General features: G+C 29.1%; 3 protein-coding genes across 15 annotated transcripts in view; 1 reads left to right on the forward strand and 2 right to left on the reverse strand.

Moving 5' to 3' along the window:
- Positions 1-221: 221 nt before the first annotated feature.
- Positions 222-1,686, reverse strand: LOC105428762 (cyclin-dependent kinase 2-interacting protein-like). Of its 4 annotated transcripts, XM_089079775.1 has the most exons (6): positions 1,566-1,686; positions 1,411-1,435; positions 1,143-1,184; positions 961-1,064; positions 594-702; positions 222-436 (listed from the first exon to the last, which is right to left on the reverse strand). In XM_089079775.1, the coding sequence occupies exons 2-6, from the start codon at positions 1,424-1,426 to the stop codon at positions 240-242; spliced, it is 468 nt and encodes a 155-aa protein (XP_088935901.1). In that variant the 5' UTR covers positions 1,427-1,435; positions 1,566-1,686; the 3' UTR covers positions 222-239. The 4 variants fall into 4 exon arrangements, with proteins under 4 accessions (XP_088935901.1, XP_088935900.1, XP_088935899.1 ...); XM_089079774.1 differs by having other exon boundaries at positions 1,411-1,686; XM_089079773.1 differs by having other exon boundaries at positions 961-1,184; positions 1,566-1,685.
- Positions 1,687-3,460: 1,774 nt separating this feature from the next.
- Positions 3,461-11,036, forward strand: btz (CASC3 exon junction complex subunit). 3 transcript variants are annotated; one of them, XM_011641277.3, is made up of 9 exons: positions 3,461-3,765; positions 5,097-5,527; positions 5,871-6,000; positions 6,115-6,266; positions 6,333-6,745; positions 7,140-7,391; positions 7,525-7,557; positions 7,865-8,121; positions 8,236-11,036. In XM_011641277.3, the coding sequence occupies exons 1-9, from the start codon at positions 3,667-3,669 to the stop codon at positions 8,839-8,841; spliced, it is 2,373 nt and encodes a 790-aa protein (XP_011639579.2). In that variant the 5' UTR covers positions 3,461-3,666; the 3' UTR covers positions 8,842-11,036. The 3 variants fall into 3 exon arrangements, with proteins under 3 accessions (XP_011639579.2, XP_011639594.2, XP_011639585.2); XM_011641283.2 differs by having other exon boundaries at positions 3,755-3,889; XM_011641292.3 differs by lacking the exon at positions 7,525-7,557.
- The window catches only part of LOC105428770 (orexin receptor type 2), a 39,140-nt gene continuing 35,103 nt past the window's right edge, over positions 10,169-14,205 (reverse strand). For 6 of the 8 annotated variants that reach the window (XM_089078836.1, XM_089078835.1, XM_089078834.1 and 3 more), the window contains exon 7: positions 10,169-11,791. In XM_089078836.1, coding sequence (XP_088934962.1) covers positions 11,562-11,791 — 230 coding nt within the window. In that variant the 3' untranslated portion in view covers positions 10,169-11,561. The remainder of the gene's footprint in view (positions 11,792-14,205) is intronic. The other 2 variants (XR_968040.2, XR_016139729.1) reach the window with 2 other exon arrangements.

Raw genomic sequence — 14,205 nt, forward strand, 5'->3', positions numbered from 1 at the left:
AGAATTGAAACGACATGTTTCCTATTCTTTCAATTCAAAATATATTAAAATAAATTAAAATGAATTAGAAATTTTTAATTCATTTTAATCTATTTTTGGATGCTGGAAGTACTAATAGCACTAAACAAGATATGATTAACCTTTCTTCATCAAAAGCCTAATTACCTCGCCTTACTTTTTATTTGATTGTATTAAAATGAAAAGAACTCAAAAAGCATTGCTTAAATTGCATTGAACTTTTACTTATGACCAGTTTCAATAAACAATGAATCTAATAAAATTGTTAAATTTTCAGTTATAAAAGGTTCATATACCCATGTTGCAAGATGAAGCATTTTCCAAGATTCTGTATAATTATGGGCTACATTTTCAAGTAAATTGCGTTTCAATTTAGCTTCCATTTCATATGCTTTATGTATAGTTTCGGCTGCCTCACCTAACATGATTAAAACATATAGTAATATTTAGAAAATATTTAGAAAATTTTATTAAATAATTTATAATAAAATTTAATAATAAAAATTTATAATTTATAATTAGATATATTATAAAATCTATTCTTAACTGATTTAGTTATCTAAATTGTTTCTTACCAAACTTAATTGTTGGCCATGATATAAACAATTTATCATCAGTTTTTTGCAAAGCTGATATGTTTATTAATTTATATTTAATTTGTTCTAAGTTTTTTATTATGTTATCCTAAAAATAAAGTTATTATGATTTATCTATATTGATAGTAATCTATATTGATAGTAAATGATTGATATAATTCTAAGATATAATTAAAATAACTTAAACATTATTATAGTTTTTATTAATAGCTATAAAATTATATATATATACACACACCACACACACGCGCGCGCACACATACACACAATGTATAGTATATACACACATATGTACACACACACATATATAACATTATAGAGTAAGTAAGTTAAGAGAAACACTTACCAAATTATCACAAATATTTTCTAACTTGTCACATAAATTTTGTAAAATTTCAGAATAATTTTTATTATATTTATGTTGTGTTATATCTTTTAAGTAGGTAACTCCTTGAATATGAAAATTATTCCATTGTTGTATATTTGCATGAATGTCTGCAACTAAATCATGTATAACGCGTGCAGTGCCTGTCAAATTTCTTCCTTGAAATGATTTAGGTAAAGATAAATCTATAATAAAATTATTTTTGTATTATGCATCATATAGATCTGCTATATATTGATAAAAAGTCTGACAAATAATATTGTTAGGATTTAATATTGTAAATTTATTGTATATTTGTAAATTTTTATATTCATTAAAAAAATATAATAAGAAATTGTTTTCATGTCTACAGACAACTTATAATTCTGTTTTATATTTCTAAGTTTATAATGGAAATGAGAATAAACTTACTGATAGGAGAAAACATTTTTTATTGCTGTAAATATTACAAATGTATAATCATATATAGTATTGATATATATAGTATTGATATATTAAATCCTATAAAAAATCTAAAAAAAGATTTTATTTTTATATGTTTATTGACCATCAACCAAGTTACTAACTTATAATTATTGCTAAAACTATCCCAAATAGTCAAATCTATTCAAGTAGACTGAACATAACCTGCCGCAAGTTTTTGTCATTGGCATAATAAATAGACTAAATATGCGATACTTCATAGAGGATCCAATGTAGAAAAGATGAGAATGAAAGGTGGCGCTCGATTTGCCCACATTGCCGATTGGCTAATTTAAAGTAAAATTATTTGATTGGTGACCCAGTGGAAAATCTCCAGGCAGCGATAACTGTAAGTGACAAGATACACAAAATTCGGTAATTATTTAGAATAACCTTGTTATCTCCGATTTTGATAAAATTAGGCTTTTTAATTTAAAATTTAAATTTAAAAATTTAAAAATTTTTAAATTTTAAATTTAGTTTTAAATTTTAAATTTAAATTTTTAAATTTTAAATTTACATTTTTAAATTTCAAATTTAAATTTTTAAATTTCAAATTTAAATTTTTAAATTTCAAATTTAAATTTTGAAATTTCAAATTTAAATTTTGAAATTTCAAATTTAAATTTTTAAATTTAAATTTAAATTTTGAAATTTCAAATTTAAATTTTGAAATTTCAAATTTAAATTTTGAAATTTCAAATTTACATTTTTAAATTTCAAATTTAAATTTTTAAATTTCAAATTTAAATTTTGAAATTTCAAATTTAAATTTTGAAATTTCAAATTTAAATTTTGAAATTTCAAATTTAAATTTTTAAATTTCAAATTTACATTTTTAAATTTCAAATTTAAATTTTTAAATTTCAAATTTAAATTTTTCAATTTCAAATTTAAATTTTTCAATTTCAAATTTAAATTTTGAAATTTCAAATTTAAATTTTGAAATTTCAAATTTAAATTTTTAAATTTCAAATTTAAATTTTTAAATTTCAAATTTAAATTTTTAAATTTTAAATTTAAATTTTTAATTTAAAAATTTAAATTTAAAAATTTTAAATTTACATTTTTAAATTTTAAATTTAAATTTTGAAATTTCAAATTTAAATTTTGAAATTTCAAATTAAAATTTTTAAATTTAAATTAAAATTTTTAAATTTAAATTTTTTAATTTCAATTAAAATTTTTAAATTTCAAATTAAAATTTTTAAATTTAAATTAAAATTTTTAAATTTAAATTTAAATTTTTAAATTTCAAATTTAAATTTTGAAATTTCAAATTTAAATTTTGAAATTTCAAATTTAAATTTTGAAATTTCAAATTTAAATTTTTAAATTTTAAATTTAAATTTTTAATTAAAAAATTTTATTTTAAAAATTTTAAATTTAATTTTAAATTTTAATTTTTAATTTTAATATCGCTTAATATCTCGGTTTGCGAGGCAGATCGCCGCGTTTTTCTGCCAGATTCTTTTGAGCGAATCCGCGTCGTTAAATTTAATTTTATCAAAATCGGAGGTGACAAGGCTTTTCTAAATAATTACCCAAAATTCTACTCGATGAGTAGATTAATATTTGATTAATCAGACTAGAAAAAAATCTTTATTTTTTTGTTTTTATTAGTAAATTAAATGCTCTATTTTACCTCAAGTGAAATTTTGAAACATAACCCTGAGAGTCAATTGTGGCTGCGTTCCGATATTCACTGCCAGTACTGAAAAGCTATAATATACGTGACCTGAACTATATATTTTTCAGTACTGACAGTGAATATTGGAACGGTGCACATACTTGAAGCAAGATAAAAATTACAAAAGTGAGGAAATTTACTAGCTTTCGACATATGAAGTTGCAGATATTCTAGTGAATTTCCTCCCTTATAATTTCCTTTATAATTTCCTCGTTTCAAAATACACTCGACTCCCTGCTTCTTTATAGTGGATTTCTTTCCTAAAAAATCTTTGTCTCTTCAGCGCTAGATGTCTCTGTGGAATCAAGCAGGATCGACACTCGTCATTCTCGTCGATCCTCGATCATTCGGTTTCGTGACGAGAGATCGCAAGAGATCGGTCTGACGCATCGCGAGGTATCTGGAGATATCTCTGAGACGGAACGACTGTTTCTTCCTTCTCATCCATTCTCGGAAATTGACACGAGGAAACAATACACGAGAACGCGTAATTTCTTTCTTTGCCGAGTGCAGCGATGTCAGACACACGGCGACGTCGTAAATCCAACCAGTCGTGCGGCTCCGACGATCTCTCGGATTCGTACGAGGAATTGAACGCGACGAAGGAGACTCAGGTAAGCGGTGATTGTTCCATCGAGAGATGAATTCTGGACTTCCCAAGAGATGAAGTTTGCCGCGTCAAGGATCCCGAATGAAGAATCCACCGCGCCGCGTTTCCGCGCGAGCCGAGTCTTCTCGGTAAGCTTGACGTGTAAAAAAAAAAAAAAAAAAAAAAAAAACGAAAAGTTTAAGAATCAAGCCAGCTGAGAATAGCCGCAATGTTACGTTCGACACTGTTTATTAATTTTACCGTTCGGGCATCCGTTTAGCATCATCGAAGAGATTTGGCTTACCGAATTACGCCCAATTATCGATGATGTACAAATCGGTGACTTTGCGAATATCGTTCTTTTCTAACGGAATATGCCATTATAGTTTTGATATGTCATTTGATGTGTATATTTGAAATATTTTTTTCATTATTTTATTTATCGATTATTGAGAGTACCTTCTGGCTTGTAGCCAAAGATACCTTAGAAGGAAAGGGAGAAACTGTTTTCCTATTTGTTTAGTAATGATGTGTTGCATTAAGAACAAGTTCTATGCAATTTACATTATTACATTAAGATTCAAAGTAGATATAATAAATAGTGATATAATAAATAATAAATTATGATTAAAAAGCTTCTAAAATATAATAATAAAATAATTGAAAGATAATATTCAATTAGGCTTAGAAAAATTAATTTCAAATAAACTTTATATTCAAATAAAATATATATTAACATACATTAACAAGATATACATTATTGGACATTAAAACTAATGAATAAATGTTACAATCTATAACTATAAATATTACAATAAAATCTTTTGTTTTCAGAGAATTAATTTTATTTGTGAAAAAATTGTTGCACAAGAACAACTAAACATTTGGTAACAATAATATTTTTGATAAATCCTTTTAGATTGTGAAAAACATGACAGAAAAAAAAGAAAAGAAATAAAATACAAAGGAGAAAGAGTATAAAGGAGAAAGAGAGAAAAATCTATTATCTTTATCTCTTTGTCTTTTTCTTTATCTAGTTAATCTTGTTTAATAAGCAGCATATTTTTTTCTTTAATGTGTCCTTTGAATAAAGATATTGAGTAAAAAATTATAGATAACTAATCAATAGAATCAATTAAAGGATGAAAGGAGATTTTTATTAATAGAAAAAAGGAAACACACACACATACATACATATACATACGCGCGTGTGTGTATGTGTATATGTGTATTGTAATTAATATATGTATCAAATGCAATTGATAATAATTCAATTGATTGAATTCTATTAATATATATTTAAAGTAACTTGAAGTTAATTTGAATATCATCTTTATTGTAATCTTGTTTTTACAGAGTAGCGAACAAACTGATGGACATCAAGATTCAGAATGTGACATTTATGAAAGTGATTCAGATGTTGAATCACAGGAAGGTGGAGAGCAACGTGAGAGTGGAGATGGGCAAGAGGAAGAGAAACCACAGAAAAAGTTAGATGATGATGAAGATAGACGAAATCCACAGTATATACCAAAACGTGGAACATTTTATGAACATGATGATCGTACAACTGATGAAGTAACTGATAATAACACGGAACAGCAAACAAATGTAAAAGAGACCAAGGAGAAGAAGGTATGGAAGGATAAAGAAGATAAATGGGACCATGATCGATACAATGACGAAGAACAAGCTCCAAAGAGACCCGAGGAATTGATAGCGACTTATGGTTATGATATTAGAAACGAAGAAGGACCACCTAGAGCTAGAAGGAGAAGAAGATATGGGTGAGTTTTTCTCGGAATTTCGTGTTCTTTAAATCTTGATTCTCTTTTATATATATGCACATACATGTAAAATTACATACATGTACACACACACATACGCGTGCGTAGAGAGAGAGAGAGAGAGAGAGAGAGAGAGAGAGAGAGAGAAAGAGAGATTAGAAAAAGTAACAAAATCGAGCGGACTTGATCTCTTGAACTCAGAATCCTTTGTTTACTAACTGCGATATTTGGTTTGCACGATGACTTTCTTTGATAACTATTCTCGAATTCTATCAATTTTTTCAATTAGCCTATGATTTTTTTCATTAGTCTATATTTCTCACAATATTATATATTTTTTCAGTCGTGGACCTAATAAATACACAAGAAATTGGGAAGACGAAGATGCTTATGGTAAGACTACACTTGGTAGAGGAAACAACAGACGCTTTCATAAAAATAACGAAGATTTTCCTGCTCTTGGTAATAATAAGGTAATGTTATAAAATTTACAATATTGTATTATAAAAATTTACAATATTGTATTATAATTAATTATTAAGAGTCATCAAATATTTCTTTTTTTTTTCTTTTTTGTATTGATATAGAACACTTCGAATAAAGCAGAAGAACCTGTAATTTCATCAGCATGGTACAGTAGCAAAAACAAAACACAAAATAAAACGCAAAATTTCCCGCCGCTTCAGTCTCAACAGGATAATACAAAAACTAAGCCTGCAGTTGTTTCCAATACAACCACGTAGGTGTAATTTTTTTATATTATTTAAAAACATTGACAAAATTATGAATGAAAATGTTATTACAGAAATGAAAATAAAGCATCAGATGAATCTACTAATACATCTTGGAAAAAAGATGGCAGACACACTATTCAAAATCAAAATACTAACGGAAATACTAGTTCTGGCAATGACGCGGAAAAATTAACTAATATTAAGCCATCACCGAGAGAGAATAGCAAGAGGAATATCCAAGAGTCTGTGAGCTTGGCCGCGAGTAGGTCGCGTGGAAGAGGTTTCAAATCCAATGCTAATAACAACATAGTCACTAACAGAATAGTTGAGAATAAATCAAAAGGACGTGGTCCGGGTCCAATTATAGTAGATAATAGAAGAAATAATACTGTGCAACATAATGAAGAGCATCAACTTTCTCATGATATGAAACAACTCAATATGAATGATGGTACTCAATATCATCAGCCTGGAAGACATAATAGTAAGTTTTCCTTAAATATAATGGTACAAAGAAAATAAAAAAAATTCATATAACCAAATTTTTGACAATAAGATATAAAGATCAAGAAATTTGTAACAATTCTAGAAATTGTCAATTTATAATTAAGCAATTAATTAAATGTAATATTTCTAATCTTTTTTAATTATTTATGAAAATATTCTTTTTATAGTTAATATTCAATTCAAAATATTTATTTGATAATTAAATGAAAATAATTTTGATATTCTGAAAGACTTCTATTTATTCATGTAGATAGTAAAAAAAAACAATTGTTTTCCTTTTTTAGACAATTTTATTAATGCTTGTAGCTTAAGTTTTTGCTAAATAATTGCAGTGTCTAATTTTAAATTTTATTTTTCTCGAATTTGTATAGAAGGCTTTTTTACATCTTCCAATCAACATAGATCAAATACAGTACCACCTAGAATGCAGCAACAACAGCAACCACAGCAACAACAATCACATCAGCAACAAACAATGCAGCAACAACAGCAACAACAAGATAGTTCTGGAAACAGACCTAAAAGATACTCCAGTCTTCGTCAACGTCCTACGATTTCAGAAACTTCCGCGCAACAGAATTATCCATCTCAACATGCCCAACACGGATATTTTCCACCTCAAGGTAATGACGCACATTGACAGTTTATTATTGATTTACTTTATTACATGTTATTAATCCATTTCTTATGATATATGTTTTATGGCCTAATATAAGCATGTACTTAATATTAATGCTTGTGTATATGCATACCTAGCTGGAAACTCAAGAGCTGTTCTGGAATCTCAAGGTAAAAAAGAAAATACTTACAAATATAGATTATTTATGTGTATTTTAAGGTATTTCTAGTAAACTTTTTACAATGATATATTTTTCATGTGTAAAAATTATAAAAAAATAATTATGCGAAAAGATTATAGAAGTAAACTAGAAAATAAATATAGAAATTATCAATCCATATATACAAGATTTACAATAGTGATAATGCAGAATTCTGTTTATGTATAGATTTAATTTTTCAATTAATTAAAAATATATTAATTTTAAATTATTTAACAAAATATAACTAACTGATTCATTATATGTTAATGTTTTAGGTTATCCCCAAGGTCATTTCGAGCAATCTTCTCCAGTCGCTCCAGCCACAGCACCCATGGCAGGACAACCTGTTATTTCTTTACCACCTGGTGGACAACCTGCTAGCTATGCGCCACCGCCGTTCTTAGTACCGCCACCGCAATTCATACCACCACAAACAGCACCTCCTAGCATAATTAATTACGTTCCTGGACCAAATGGTCCGACGTTCCCACCAAACTTTCAAGGTTATCAGGGATATAATCCTTCTGTACAGGTGAGAAGAAAGAATATATTTAAATATTAAAAGGGAAAAGAAAGTTACAAGAAATAGATGTAGTATCATATAAATATACTTTGTATTTAATTTTTGTATACTTTAATATTGTAGCCTCAGGGTCCACCGCCGCCTCAAGAGTTGTTCCAACCGCAAGGATGTACTTATTACAGTCCCGCACAGCAACAGCAGCAACAACAGCAGGTGGTACCTCCGCGGCGACCGAAAGCGGCGATACCTATTCTTCCGCCACCTGATAATCAGCAGAGCGGTAGAGGAAGAGGAAGGAGCACTCAGCAGTATCAGAATAATCAATCTATTGGTAACGCGCAACAGACTGAACAAGAAGTCAAGAGTGGTAATGCAGTGGAAAGTGATGAGAAATCCGTGCCAGGACAATTTGATAGTGCGCAAGTCGAGCAGTCGAATCAAGAGTTCCAGAAAAATCAAGCTCCAGATGTGGTCAGAACAGTGAATGACATGGACGAAAAAGTAGAGACGGTCAGCAATATCGACACTCATATAAAAATCGATGCGCCGCCCATTAAAAAGGATAATTTGGATGATAGCATCAGTGTCAAGGAATTGTTGGAAGCAACTTCTAATGAGAAGAACACGGTTTCGCACAGTTCAACGACATTGGCCAGCGTCGAGACTGAATTAGGTAACATTGAATCCGCTATTCCCGAAAATACTATTGTCGAGAAAGCTGCAGCCTAAAAAGCACAATTATTATTATGGTTATTATTATTTGCGCTTCGTATTTACACATCAGTGGTTTTCCATGCAATTTACCACAAGTCGCCGCTCTGCGTATTCATAATGCGTTCGAGAGAAACATTGTTTTGGAAAACTCTAGTTCATTCTTATAGCCGTAATATTCATAATTATATATTTATTCTGTAATGCAATTATGCATGTAGTCTTTCGCTACAATATCAGGGATACAAAATAATTATTAATCGAGCTAATTTATATTTGGGCAAGTGCAGTATTGAGTGCACTATATTTTATAACACATCCAGAAGTGGAAAATGATTATTAAAATTGAACATAAATCATTGCAGTAAAATTATCTGACGTGATATATAGCTTTCAACGTTATTGATCCATCACAAGATATTTTTACCGCTATTGGTTTAAAAAAATCTTATATAATTCATTTTATGGTAGCCAAATTATTTTTTATTGGTATTGTTGAAAATGAATTTACAAAGGACTTTATAAAGTATTTATAAGATATTTGAGAATAAGACATATATGTACATCATATATCTAAATTGAATCACATGAAAATATTCAATATAACTAAAAAGAAGAATTTACTATTTCTCGACATTTGCAATCTATAGTGAAACATTACTATCGTGACGGATCTGAAGTTTTGATTCTATTCATGATTACTTAGGAATAAAGAAGGTTTTCAAAGAATCAATACGCGAAAAATGCTATTAAGTATACATTTAAAACATGTAAAGAACGTATTAACTTATGGGAACTATAATCCGTAATTGTAATATCTAAAATAGCAGCCTCATAACGCACTGACGTTATTATTGCCTGATATATGAAGTAACGGTTTTTTCATATACGAAGTCTACCTATAACTGGTCATTATTTAGCGAGGAACGTTATGGTGTATTAACGTAATATACTCGGCAACTGCGCGGGCCATGACTGTGACACGATATATAACTGGTATATAATATAATTCAATATACATATACTTTTTCAATGTTATGACTACCTACACAGTGCAGAAATGTTTGTAGTTATAATATTAATGAAATATATTTCATTGAGTATCCCCCGTAGGTGTGCATCTCTTTGTATATGTATAGAATTTTTTTTTTTTTTTTTATACAATTGGAATAATATTTAATTTAACAAATCTTTCTGTTCTTTCCGTCTATCTTCATTATGTATTTCTGTAGTTTTTTCTCGTCTTTTAACTTCATCTAGATACGAGAAAAACTAATTTATAATATATTAATCTCATTTTAAAGGACAGAAAACGTGAGAAAATACAAAAATGAACAGATAATAATAATGTATTTACCAATTTATTTTTTTTTTCTGTTATAATGTATTTTATTCTATTATATATCTTATTTATATGTTTGAAGTTGTACAAAAAAAAATAACTGGCCGTTTCGGCAAATTTATTGAAACACTGGCCATGAAACACTATCACAAAGATAATATACCTTTTTTTTCTTTCTTTCACAATTAAGCTATGCATCTAAGGTCTAACTGCTCTAACTCAAATATATTAGAGTGTTTAATCAATGAAATAAGATAAATATTTTTATGAATATTAAAAACAGCGAGAGTGCATCGAAACGAAATGGATCGATCCATTTTCTTTCTGACTCGCCACAATTATTACGTTTAGATGTATAACCACATCAAAGTTGTGCAAAGCCTTAAACAAAATTCTGTAAAAAAAAAAAGTATAAAAACTTTCGATAAGGAATTTATACATGGTGAACGGCACACATACTTCTGCGCAATAAAATGTAAATTTAAGCGGAAATGAAACGAGCAAGAATACGTTATTCGCTGTAGCATACTGTACAGTTTATAAAATTAATACCACTAGTAATAACTTTATATAATAACTTTAAGCTTTAAACGTTAGGATTATATACACTTTATTAAACTTTGTAGATATATTTTGATTGACATGTCAAATGTATTATAAGAAAAATAAACATTACAATGGACATGAAAGCAGAGCGCAACTGAACGCCGGATAGGTAGAGTACAACGCTTTGTATTTACACTCTTGCGTTTATTCCATTGAATTTTATCGTGCGTTTCTTTAGGTCTCCACTTTCAGTTATCGATCTGTGATGTACATTGTATTATCTACAATTATATCTACAGTATAATAAAGTAAAATGTTTAAAGCAGCCCAACGACATCGTGCGGACTCGTATACATTACAATTACCTATTCAGATATTAATTGAATACCATATGACTCAGTTCATTTCAATTCAACAAAATTTCAAGAAAATTTGTTGAACGAGATTACACTTATTATCTATATAACAATATAGTAGGAACTCGATTATGCCTAAGGATATACCGAGCTATTGACTTGAAGAATAATAATACTATCGCTGTACGTAAAATCCGTCTCGCCAAATGTTTTTTAATTACAGTGTTTTTATTCAATTTTTAGAAAAAAAACTCTCTTCCTTCTGAAAATGACAAAGGATTACTTTTTCAGGATTATTTCCAATTGTTGACATTGTTACATAACTCTTACCCGCTTTCTCTTCTACGTCTAAGCTTAATTCGTCAAGAATGTTATTTCCGTTAGTCGTTAATTATTTTACGCGTGCCTCTGGAAAATTCTCGTTCAAGGAAAGCTAGCTTTTCTTGAAGTGTCCTGATTGAAAAGGACAATTAGGGCGCGTAACGAAACGAGATTTATTCTTGCTTCACGTTCTGCGGCGCATTGATGATGGCGCTGAGAGGTATGATCTCGGTGCTTTGCTGAACGTTATTGTTGTTGGACATGGTATGAATCGATCTCGTGTAATTCCTAGATCTCTGTTTAAATGGGTCCGAGATACCCGCGACGTATCTGCGTTTCTGGACGTCAGTTCCGCCGTTGTGGGAACATCGGAAGGTACGCTTGAACTCCTTGCGAAACTTTCCTGCAACAAACGTGGTACGCGCGTCATGTAATCCTCAAGTGCTTTCAAGTTTCAGCGGATCCGAACGGATATTTACCTTTTTTACAAGATGCAAGATAAGACCGCAGGAAAAATATAAAGATTACATGAAGAGATAAATGACGTGTGTGCTTTAAAAGCAGCTATCTGTTGAACTCACAGATCACGGGACCTTTGCGTAGAAAAATATCGCTGCAGTCAATAGAAAAGCGTGAAGAAAATGAAATATGAAAGGCTTATGCGGTAGATGTTTACAAATACATTCCAAGTAACACAATGCAAATATCCGTAGTAGTCTTTTATGCTGTTTAAAAAAAAAAAAAAAATTTTTAGTTATATTCACGGGGAATGGATTATTAAGTCAAATTACAAAATTTGATTTGAAACGAACGGAAAGAATAACACAATATCCGAGAATTTCGAAATCAATTGCCAACTTCGAGAAAAAAATAAACAAACGATTTACATCTCGAATTACTTTCCATCGTGCATTTTTTAGTACTTTAGCCTATCATTCCCATGTTGAAAATCACGCATTGAAAAAAAAGATGATTATCGCGCATTGATTTGTTTCGTGCAGTTATCTATCAAACTATTTTGAATTTCGTTTCCTGCGTGGAAGCGACGGCTACCAATTAATCCAGGCAGTTTGAACATCCCGGCAGTCGCGCCGTGATTGGCTCGTGCGATAATTTTACAATATCGGAAATGCGATTCTCAATGGCTACGTTTCGGCAGAGAGGACAGCTTTGCAACTCTGTTGTAAAAATCTCCGATAATTGGATTTTGCCCTTAATTTCTCACTAGGATCTAAGTGTACAAATCAATCATATCAAAAGAATTTATTTTTTGCAATAGTTGCAAAGCTGCTTTTCTGCTGAACGCAGCCAATATCCGGTAGTCAGCTCTGACGCGAAAACGTATTCGAATCGCTCGGTGTCTTTCACGATTTTTATCGCCTGAAAATCGTGTTGGTGGTGTCGCGCGCAGGATTTGCCGCAGTGCGTCGTCTATATATTGCGTACGGCACGATGCAACTTCAATTCACAATTTCGGTATCGGCGATACTTCTGTTAAGAGTAGAGTGACCGATTTCGTATATTTTTGCCGAAATGCAGCCAACAAAACACGATGGGATACAGAAATTGTCGTCAGATACATCCGTTATTCCGTAATTAGTCGTACTGATTTTTACATTTTTAAATATAACAATTCGAATTGCAATATTTCAAATATATTTCGAACTTCGTGTACAACTGCGTAAAACTCTAAAATTGCTCTAAGATGACGTAAAATCTCAGTTCATCTCAGTCACGTCTTTTGAATTACGTTTTCTTTTTTTGACAAATTTTTTTATGAATATTCGATTTCGTACGTTTCACGCTAAGCTGGAGGCAGAATAAACGAATGTAAACAAACAAGACCGAAAGTGAGTTGCCTCACGAATTGATGAATGTCAATTGAATCGCTGAAAGCTGAAGCAATTTGATCCTTATATTCTTCTTTTTCTACACTGAATATCTGTCTGGTAAGAGTACAAAATTTATGATATTTCTTTGTATTCGCACCCATTTTGCTTGATCTAGAATTAAGCTTTAATTATATTCGTGTATACACTATGTACAATACTAATAAAATAAAAATATCGAAATACAGAAAAATACTTTTATATCTACTGTTTGATTAAAAACATAGATATTTAAATTCTAAAAAAATAAAAATATAAATAGTGATAAATAGTGATTTTTAGCATTTTTACAAAAGAAAATATTTGTAATTAACATTTTTTTCTAATTGATAAAAACTTTTGGTAAAAAAAAATATATATATCTTGAAATAATTGACAATATTAGTAATTTGTAGGAAGATATTTTGAATTGTTATAGAATAACTTGAAATTGGATATAAATTTTGAAATTGCATACAAATCAATTGTTATACATCAATTATTTATTACAAAAATAAAAAAAGTATATAAGAATATAAGAATAAGAATACATATGTATATATATATATATATATATATATATATATATATATATATACATATATTCTTTTATTTTTTATTTTTATTTATATACTTTTCTTTTTATTCTTATAAGTAATAGTATCTAAAATCGTATAGTATCTAAATCGTATTGCAATTTTTTTTCTACAAAAATTGCTATACTACAAATACTAAATTGCTATTTCTACAAAAATTGTTAACAAAAAAGTTCATATTATTATTAACTAATTTAAAGATTATATTTTTAGGAACTTTGTCTACTCTTTTTCCTTTTTTTTTGGATTTCGACACTTGATATATCATTTTTTGGATGTTATCTTATTTTTCCTGATTCTTTGCATATCTACTATAGTTATGGTGAACTTTGCATATCTACTATAATTATGGT

Source organism: Pogonomyrmex barbatus, unplaced genomic scaffold (genome assembly GCF_055798465.1).
Source record: "Pogonomyrmex barbatus isolate J1 unplaced genomic scaffold, ASM5579846v1 scaffold3, whole genome shotgun sequence".
Classification (NCBI taxonomy): Eukaryota; Metazoa; Arthropoda; class Insecta; order Hymenoptera; family Formicidae; genus Pogonomyrmex; species Pogonomyrmex barbatus.